Genomic DNA, 10,140 nt, shown 5'->3' with positions numbered 1-10,140 from the left:
AATAGCCACAAAATGTTATTTTAAATTTGTAGTCAGCAGTAGGAAAAGAAAAATATTCTAAGCGCCAAATAAAAGAGTCAAAGTGAAGCAGCATGGTCAGATGAAATTTGACCAACACTACAATACAGAGGTCACAGGTAATAACGAGGGAGTGAGACAGAAACAGACAGGGTCTTTTTGTGATCCATGGTGGAGAGAGAGGCAGCCTGTGCATGTGTCCTACGTAACTGTACAGACATTAACATAATGAAGCTGTGTTGAATCTGAGATTGAGTAATGGAAACATGTTTTATTTTCCAGTTTTAAAACTTCTCAGCATTATGAGCTCCTGGACAAACCTCATCTTCCTCTTTAGCTAGATATTGCCCAGCAGCACAAACTGAACTACATTTTATGATGCTTAAAATAGTGAAGTGTAATGAAAATGCTTTATAATACTTTTAAGTACAAAAAACAATTGGGACCATAAATGTAATCAGCTGTGATTTTGGTGTGAGAGTGGTGATCGCAAAAAGCTTATGAAATCACATGTGATCACATACAGGTAGTTTCAGGATCAGCAGGACCACAAATAACTACATGTTCCACTTACTTTACCGTCTGACTAACAGAGTCAAGGTAACATGTTTAGTTTATATGTGGCCTGGTGTGATTTCCTTTTCTTGATAATGCAGTCACAATCATTTTATGCCACCAGAACCGGCTTGTGGTTCCTTATTTATAAATGTAAAAAAGAAAGTGTGGAATATGTTTGAACATCTGTATAAACTTTCATGATAATCTAGCTGGTAGTTCTGGTAGTCATGATATTTTCTGTTAACAAACTACTCAGTGCCTTTGCCGTCCTTGCCTTAATGCCTACCGATGCTTTTAACAGCGTTCTGTAAAAAGCCTGCATCGACACAGTTTATAGGGTAATACATGAAGTTGCAGAACACCGTGTAGCCTTCTAATGCATCATAAAAATAAAAGCAGAAGCACACTCCCTCAGTTAAGTGTATTATGTAATTGCTCTTCCAACTTCTATAACCCCAACTGCGTTAAACTGGAAGTGCTGCAGTAAGCTTCGACCATGAAACAGTCCCTCTGACAGAATACACCCACAACTGACAAATCTTAATCTTCAGAACCTCTTTAATTATTATTGCAGGTAATTACTCACATTCTGCTGGACTAATTTCTGAAGAATGAATTTAATGTTAGTGGTGATGACTGTAATATCAAAATACCCTTAATCATGCTCACACAGCAGTGGCCCCAACTACAGTGTCAGTATTCATATTCATATTTAGATGCGGCAAACAAGGGCTTTAAAAGCACTTTGTAACAATTTGGAGCCTTTCGAACAAGCTGTTACCTGGGTCTCTGCTGACAAAAGACAAGAATAACGAAGTTACGATATTCCCACACACACCACCATTATCATAAAAGCTACCCTGGAACATGTGGGTACTTGATCTTGCACAGCGAGAGTGTTGCAAAATTAGGATCCCCACAAATTGCTACATACAGTATGAATTGGAGGCTGGGGAGAGCAGAGCGACAGGCGAAGGAGAGTCTAAAGAGCTCCTACTGTAGCTCGCAAACACAATGAGAGGCAGTGTAATTATCTAACAAGTGTATAATGTGTCCGCTGGAACTGCTCTGAGTGACTCAAACGTGCTTGTGTCATAATGGGATAGATCTCCTGACGGATCGATTTCCTTTCTGTTCAGACAGCTTCTCTTAGAAGTCTTATGTTAATTACCGTCTGTAGTGATATACAGTGTGTCCTTTCTTGACTGTGTCCCTGTTTGACAGACTGGGTATTATTTAATCATCTGTTGTCTGAAGTATTACTTGAAGTAGGTGTTACCGCTGAGGTTTGCAACCATACAGACATCATCCTTGTATTATCTGTTTGTTAATGTGGTGGCGTTTAAATCCTTTGTTTACAGTTACACTGCTTAGATTATATTACAAGTCACTGAAGGAAATTGTGTAATTGATTGTGGCTATTATTCATAGAGTGGCCTAAGGAACAACCAGACAAATAACATACTCACTTCAATATTAGCTTAAAGTCTGAATACAATACTGAGAAAATAATGAGATTTAGTGTAAACAGGACACTACACAGCATAACTAGACGAGTTATTTGTACGGAAATCAAGTATGAAATGACAGCCTAAGAACATTTTATCTTATTATCTGTGTGCATGCTATTATCATCACATCTATCGAGCATGAGAACAAGCCAGAAGCTTTCATAAAAAGCACTCGTAGACACTAATCAGGGGGAAAATGAAACACACACAAACACTCATGCACACACACACACACAAAAAAAACTCTATAGCTAAATGTCAGATGGTGCTAATAAGGGGATTTTGTTATCCTTTGTTGATCTAGTGTGTGCAGGTGTGTGTGTGCGTGGTTGAGGAGGTGTGTGTTGGTTAGAGGAGAGGCAGTAAAAACACAAAGGAAGGATTTTTCCTGGATAAATCTCAGCTCATGAAGAAAGCGGTGTCCTTGCTCCAGTGTCATTCAATCAGCGAACATTTAGAAGGAACAAATTTGAGGCAGTTTTTGTGCTCTTTCAAATGTTGCCTTGCATCTGGGTTTGTGCAGCCGTTAATGGGATGTGAGTAAAACACTTGCAGAACGAATAGCAAAGGCATTGATTTAATGACTAGTTTTGACTGGATAAACATAGCGACTCCCTTGTTATCTCTCTTTTCACATGTTCTCTCCTCTTACTGCTCATGCACCATTGCATGTGTGACAACAGGGGTTTAGAGTCAGTTTGTATACGTCTGATCGCGTGTGAGTAAAACTAGGACAGACTGTGTCGCACCAACTCTGAGCTGTTAGTGTATTTGCTATAAATTGTTGACAGTAGGAGGAGTCACGTTCATTTAAAGACCTCTAGAGAAATACTCACCACCCAACCACCACCACTGCCACCCACCACACACACCTACTGTACCTCTCGGGGAAGAGAGATGAGGAGAGAGAACGGGGAAGGAGGGGTGGAGGGAGATTGAGAGGAAAAAACAAATCAAGAGCCATAACCTCCTTGAAATGAGCTTGTTGAGGTGTGAGAAACGAAGAAAGGGAGAGAAAAGACATGTACAACAAAGACAAGGGGGTGGAGAAAGACTTGTGAGAAATTCTCCAGCTCTGTGTCTGTAACGAGAAGTGGTGAGTGTTTGACAGTTCCCTTCCAGTGCTTAGTACTAACTGGAGTCGGCGGACTACATTTATTCCTCTCCGCGAGGAGAGTTGCCCATACGAAGCTGAAACAAGACACTGCAACTCATAAGAAGCATTAAAGCAAATTAAAAGGGGGACTGGAGGGTGGCACAGCGATGGAAGCTAACTCCAAGAAGCATCGATTTAGGAAGGGTCGGAGTGCCACCTTCAGCATCGATGGCTTCAACATCACCATAGGTAAGAGTGTGCAGAGTAGGCAGAGCATGAGGAAAGGTTAAGTGTGCGTGCATGTGAGTTTAGATGCATGAAAGCAATGTGTGTGTGCGAGAGAGAGAGATCGCGAGGCAGAGCAACGAGGCGTTTGGCACCAACAGAGTGACATCGTTAAACACATCACTGTGCACAACTCGACACATTAGTTCAGTCCACTGAAGTTGCCTCTGCTTGCCTCTGTAATGCAACTACACCATGGAAACAAGGAGAGTTCAGGCTAAAGCTGGGTGATGCTCACGTCACCAGGATTTCATTCTATTGTCTTGACAACCGGAGTGTTGATGAACTTTTGTGCTGTTGTGTGTTTTGTTTAGTTTTTTTCTGAAAAGTCTCACAGGAGTGAGCATCGAAGCTGTATTCAGAATAGAGCGATGTGGTGATGCTCTGTACTCGAGGTGATAGAGTAAATAGGTACAGTAGTTCACATGAGACAGTGGTTCATGAGAACTTGTTTGATGAGTCTGTCACACATTGTGCTGATACCATAAATAACATATCATGTTTGTCCATTTTTTGGATAAATGTGCATTTTGCTTTTGGACACTTTTGCTTTTCAACACTGTATCACATGAGGAAGGTAAGCGGTGCTGCACTTTTCACCACTCCCCAGTGGGAAGTGTTGTCACAGCAGGGTCCTTATTACACCTGCTGCGATGTCAGTGGGTTGGGACCAGATCACCAGCAAGGTCGTAGGTTTGAACTCACAAATAAACTTGTTCAGATTGTACAGTACATGCTCTTTTAGACTAGTCGTAGCGTGACTAGATTACTCGTAGAAACAAATCCAGAGAGAAATACCACCTGACTTTGCACATTGCTTTAAATTTACAGAACATTTTAGCATTATATATTGATTTTATGGCCTGAAACTTTAGTGTTCTGCTCTTATCAGCCTTGTTTTTAGATGTACAGTACAGTAGGCAGCTGTTGAGCAAACAAGCTCTGCTAAACCCACACTGCAGTGAACAAAAAGTTCACATAGTGGAGCATTTAGCAGTGTAAACATAGCACCTGCATGTTCCAGAAAAGATTTCGAATGCTCAGCTGAATGTGTAAATAGGCAACTGTTAGCTAACACTTTTGCACGTTCACATCCACAACACCTTTATCAAAATATATTAGCGTTGTGTTTACAGTTTTTTCTTTGCCCCCAGGTGGCCAAAAATCCCTTAACAGTGCTTTAGTGCTGAGGATTTTGTAATTTAAAATGTAATGTGCTGTATAATCCCACTACTACCAGTACTAGTGGATGTGCACATTCGGCTCACCTACCAGAAACCACCTGCACTTATCTAGTATCTAGAAGTTTCGGTATTGAAGGTGTTAGGGCACAGAAACAGAAAAGGCAGCGTGCTCAAATCACTTCCAGGTATCTTCATAAAAGCCTTAAAAGCCGCCCTGGAAGATTTTATGATCACACTGAAAATAGTCATTGGATTTTCTGCTTGCATGGACACATCCTGTTATAGTATCTCTTAAAAAGCTGCCTCGATGACATGTGGCCTATATGACAGTTACACTACCCACAAGCACGGCAGTTGTCATGGTAACATGCGTGTCACAATCAATTGCTCACTGGGCCCAGGTTTCAGTCTGCAGAATGTTTTGCCAGTCACCTCCCCTGAAGCGTGACTCCTAAGCACTAGTACCTTGTTGCTCGGCTGGACACCTTGTTTCCACTCATCCATTATAATCCGAGCTTCAGCTGCTCCGCTCAGATTCCAGCTGATATGTTTTGTCATGTGTTCGGTTGGTTAACTTTGTTGTGTTTTTGTTGGTTTTACGTAGTTCATGAGATAAAAACAGATAATGTGACTGTGACTTTTCAGCTCCTTTGTAGGAGAAGAGTTCTTCCATCACATTTTTAATCCCACATCCAGATTTCTTTGTTTTCTTTAACCTCGTACAAAAATAGCAAAAGAGATTCACTCTTTTCTAGTTTAGTGTTTGTCTGAATGGGCGCCTGAAAAACAATTTTTGCTTTGTGCCAATTTTGAACAAAGCTTGGCTTCATTGAAAACCAAAGTTGTAATTACTGACAAGCTCTTTTGTTGTAATGTGCCATTGTAAAGACTGTACATACTTGACATGTGACTCTTGATCTGAAATGTGCAAAAATAGATATTCTTGTATATATATTTTCATATAAAGCAAAGCATAAAAAGCAAATAAAATAAAGGTGGCAGATTATCATCACTTGCACCTTAAATCTGACTTATTTTTTCTAATGCAAAACATGCTCAGCAAGATTGTTTTCTTTTTAGAAAGAGAATAAGACTTATATCCCAGAAACATTCATTTTCTATTTTGTGCAGTGTGTGAAGGGCAGCGTAAACAGCACTTCACAGACAACAGGTTTCACAACCTGCACAGTTTTAGTTGGATTTCAAAAGCAGACAATTAAATGAGTACTTAAATAAGAAACTATGAGAGCTAAAATAAACAGTTTCAAACTGAGCATAAAGGCTGATTATAAGAACAATAAGCAATTTTAGAAATATTTCAGTAGAGCCTCAGGATAAATGTAGGGACCTGAAGTTATGCATACAGTAATATGGCAAGATCTATTGTTCAGTACATGTTTGATATCTTGTGTCAGAAAACAGTTCTCTAATTTCAAGTACATATAGTGTATATAAGCTATGTTTTTGGATACTGGAAACTATGAAAGCTAAACTCTGATCACCTGTAACTTAACATCATGGATGTAAAGCCTGCTTGGCAGCAAAGAAAGATGAAATCCAAAACAGACATTTTACTTATAGCCAGGCATATATTACAGTTAGATGGAATTTAGTGCATCTTCAGTGTCAGTAATGTGGCCTGTTTCTGAGTGAAACTGAATGTGTGGGCTGGGTTTAATCACAGAAGTCAGATACTTCAGACCTGGTTGTATCACTCACAGTGTGATACAGAGATGTGGAGAGATACAAAGCTGAAAGCCACGTGTTACCCCAGTAGTTAGACCAGGAAGAGAAGGATGGGGGTTAAATTAATAAATAGAGTTTAACTTCGTTAAGTGTGGACAGAGCTGCTCTGCCAGCTACCCACATCAGTCAAATGTGATTTTATTTGATTGACAGGTTTGTTGGACAATCAAACCTGATTGGATAATTTATGTAAGTTCATATGAGATATTCAAATTATTTTTTAAAGAGTTAAATTTTAACTTTATAACTGCAGATGGAAATGATAAAGAGAAGCTTTTGTGAAAGTTGTTGCCTGTAATTGGTTTATTGATAATCACAACTGTAAAATAGAAATCTTCACATAGAACGCAATACACTGCACATAAGAAAGACAAAACCAGTCACAAGAGCACAAACTGGAGGTGGGATGGAGAGTGTAGACCATGTTAATTTCAGTAAAAGAATATTAAAGCGTTTTGTCACCGGATTTCCAGAATGAAAGAAGACCTGCAGAGAAAGAAGTGGAATTAAATGAATTTGTCTTTATTTGACGATGTACGTGTCAGACTGCTCTTTCAGCTCTGAGATCAGCAATATGTCCTTCCCTACGATCGACAGGTTATAATATTGCATTAACTGTATGATTCGATTCTGGACATTTTCAGGTTGTGGAGTTCAACCATGAGCCTGAAAATGTTCATCTCAATCCTGCTGTGGACTAGATTGTCACTAAGCTCTCTGTCTCTACGTACCAGACTATGTAGTACAGTGATGACATCTGGATTGGTCAAGATGAAGAGTTGCAGCCATTTATTAGTTTAAATTGCGAAATGAACCTTTTAAATGGAAGATGATAGTCTACTCTGTCTTTACCTGCACATTAACGCTGTGGAATGACTTCGTTTTCACCAAGTCACCTTCATTTACAGTGATGTCGATGTGGCTTCTTCCAGTACAGCCAATTACCTGAAGCCTGAAATAGAATTCACTCATCAAGCATATAAAACCTTCCCAAAAATAATTTCTTGTTAAAGCCTGTCTCTCTGATCAGCTTCACACTTTATGTCTAGAAATGACCACAGAATTGGCCAATTAGTGTTTTTGTATAAGGTGTACTTCTTTGATAGGCTGATAAACCACATTCTGGCATAGACATGTGTCTAATTACAACTTTAATCACATGAGACGGAAGTGTTGATTTTTATATATATATTTTTGTAAATACAATAGCTATTGATTCAGTACAGTAATTACTTGCAGTGCTGGCAATGGAAGAATTTCACTGGTAGTAGAAAAAAAGGCTTGAAAAATACAGGTAGTACAGGTCCATGTACTGCAGCCATGCATAATACATGACTGTCACTGCTGGGTGATGTGAAAATTGTCTTACTTCTCCAAATGGCCAGTCTTTTGCTAATGTACAATAGCAGGGATGAGCTTTTCCCAACAAGTTAAATTCACAATTATGCACCTGTCAGGTTCACAGATTATTTGAGAAATGCACAGCAGCAGGGAAATCCATCGTTGGGCAGTGTTTAGTTGAGTTTAGGTGAGTTTTTATGGAACTGATGAGGGTTGAATGTGGTGATCTGAGAGATTGATTTGTCCAACATGCCCCAAAAAGTTGTCTTTCACCTTCAAAACCATGTCATAACTAAAGGGACGTGATTTAAGCTTCTAAGATCTTAACGTCTTGTGTAAAACATGTTTGTTTTTATTGATGTCATTGTGAAACGAGTGCTGAGTCTGTTGAAACATCAAATGCAAATACAAAGAAAAGAAAAATGAACTTGAAACAACCAAAAGAGATGATGAGACACACAAAATAACCTTCAACCTGTAAGACCGCAAAATCATTTAGTATCTTTTAAGCTTGGAATCAGAAAATGACTATGGAGTCAGCATCTAGTGGCCAAAAATGAAACTGCACCATGACACAAAAACACACAAATAATGCACATATTTGTTCAAGCATGTTATGAAGCGTGCTACTAATGGACTTGCTTGTGCTCAACATGAAATTCTGACCTTGCAATTAGTGTGTTGGGTCAGAATCAGGGCACAGTTGTTGGGTTGGTGTGCAGTATTAGTAGTCAGGTGTACATTTGTCTTCATCTACTGCTCATCTAACATCAGTGGAAGTCACCATGCTCTTCTCAAGCTGCAGCTGATGTTCTCCTCTCTCTGGTCACTCTTCTCACTCAGCTCTGTCAACAGTGAATTGTTTTCCCACAGCACCGCTGCTCACCATTTCCTCTCTAACTCTACAGACTGCGTGCTGTATTGAGTGGGCAGAGATCCCTGCACCACACCAGTCTTGACAGCAACAATTATAGTACTTTCACAATCTCTCAAATCACACTTCAAGGCAATTCTAGGGTTTAATTGAACAGTAAATGACCTTCCTGAAACTGTCTGTATTACACAGCTGTACAGGATTCATAATCCCTTCTGTTTAATCCCGAACAAAATGACATAAAAGCATCGACATCCAGTAGAAACAGTCATGTAAAAATAATAGATGACAAAGCCAGAGAGGGCAGAGTCTGGAGAATCTCATTAAAATTAATTGTGTGCCATGTGGGAAATATGTTTGTATGATTATGCACGTAACTGTCTGAACTAATGACCTGAAAGAAAAAAATAATGAAACAAACATGGAGACCTGGAGGAAAAGGAGGCTGTGCAGCTGCATCTGTTGCACATTGTACACAGAGACAGGTTTAAATTACTCAGCACTGAAGAAAGATCAGTAAAAACTAAAGTTACAGCTGAATTTCATTTGGGAAACACTGAGGAGGTTTTGAAATAGAGTTGCACATTAGTTATCAGCTGATTATCTTTCACCTTTTTCTTTCTCCAGTGGCAAATGAAGATGCACAGAGCTCCAACAGACCACAGGCCAGTTTTGCACGTAAGTTCACTCCACGTTACATTCACAGCCAGTTCATTACGTTTACCCACGTGGGGTCATTTTACCTTTTTAGAATTATTGAAGGGTCATTGTATGACTGCAGAATTAGGTGCTGAAACTTGTCACCACTTGTTGAAATAAATCTTTTCAACTACTTGTGGTAATGCTTAGTGCATTACTTTTAACCTGCATTAACAATATGAATCCACATGGGGGCAGCATTACAAAGGTGCTCAATTTTCTCACTCCTTTCTGTTATCCTGAAAAGCCAGCTCCATTCACTAGATCCTTGAACCATTTTTTTTGTGTTAAGTATTGGATGCAATCATACAACATAACTGTAATACTGAGACTTTTGTGTTTGCTTTTTCATTTCTTTTATATTTATATATTTATTTCGCAGGCTCAAAGTCCCAGAGTGCTTTGTGGAATGCCATCACGGCAGGGATGGGGATCAAAGGCAAAGAGCAGAAGGTCCCCCTGAATGACCCACGAACTCCTGAAGAGATTCTGGCGGACGAATTTCCTGCAACAGATGAACCAGATGCCACTGAGAAAACGGCCATCAGGTTTGGTGCTGTCAACGCAGAAAAATATTATAATTAGAGTTAATAATCTGTTAATGATGTCAGGCTACAGTGGAAAACTATGGTGGTCACTTCAACAGGTAGAATTTGCACATTGTTGATACACAGGAGGCGAGGTTACTAATCATATTATTTAGTTTTGCTGACTGTGATTAAGGTGAACTTGATTATTTAGTTGGAAATATTTGAAGAAGATCCTTTCTATAAAGAGGATAATCTGCTGTCTGACATTTAACATTCTTGACACACACGCGCACCACTA

General features: G+C 39.4%; 1 protein-coding gene across 1 annotated transcript; it reads left to right on the top strand.

Annotated features, from left to right (window-relative positions):
• Positions 1 to 3,302: 3,302 nt before the first annotated feature.
• On the top strand, positions 3,303 to 9,897 carry LOC113171929 (calcium/calmodulin-dependent 3',5'-cyclic nucleotide phosphodiesterase 1C-like). The gene is made up of 3 exons (XM_026374667.1): positions 3,303 to 3,432; positions 9,241 to 9,291; positions 9,695 to 9,897. Exons 1-3 carry the CDS (start codon positions 3,351 to 3,353, stop codon positions 9,895 to 9,897), a joined length of 336 nt encoding a protein of 111 aa, XP_026230452.1. The 5' UTR covers positions 3,303 to 3,350.
• The last annotated feature ends 243 nt before the right edge of the window (positions 9,898 to 10,140 follow it).

Source organism: Anabas testudineus, chromosome 17 (assembly GCF_900324465.2).
Source record: "Anabas testudineus chromosome 17, fAnaTes1.2, whole genome shotgun sequence".
NCBI classification, from domain to species: Eukaryota; Metazoa; Chordata; class Actinopteri; order Anabantiformes; family Anabantidae; genus Anabas; species Anabas testudineus.
Note: the sequence above shows the minus strand (reverse complement) of the source record. Positions and strands in the feature narration are given on the sequence as shown.

Bases quoted from the DNA above. Each gene is read 5' to 3' on its own strand.
- LOC113171929 (XM_026374667.1), top strand. From the start codon at position 3,351: ATGGAAGCTAACTCCAAGAAGCATCGATTTAGGAAGGGTCGGAGTGCC. The intron at 3,433-9,240 runs GTAAGAGTGTGC...TTCTTTCTCCAG, and splicing joins TGGCTTCAACATCACCATAG to TGGCAAATGAAGATGCACAG. The intron at 9,292-9,694 runs GTAAGTTCACTC...TTTATTTCGCAG, and splicing joins ACCACAGGCCAGTTTTGCAC to GCTCAAAGTCCCAGAGTGCT.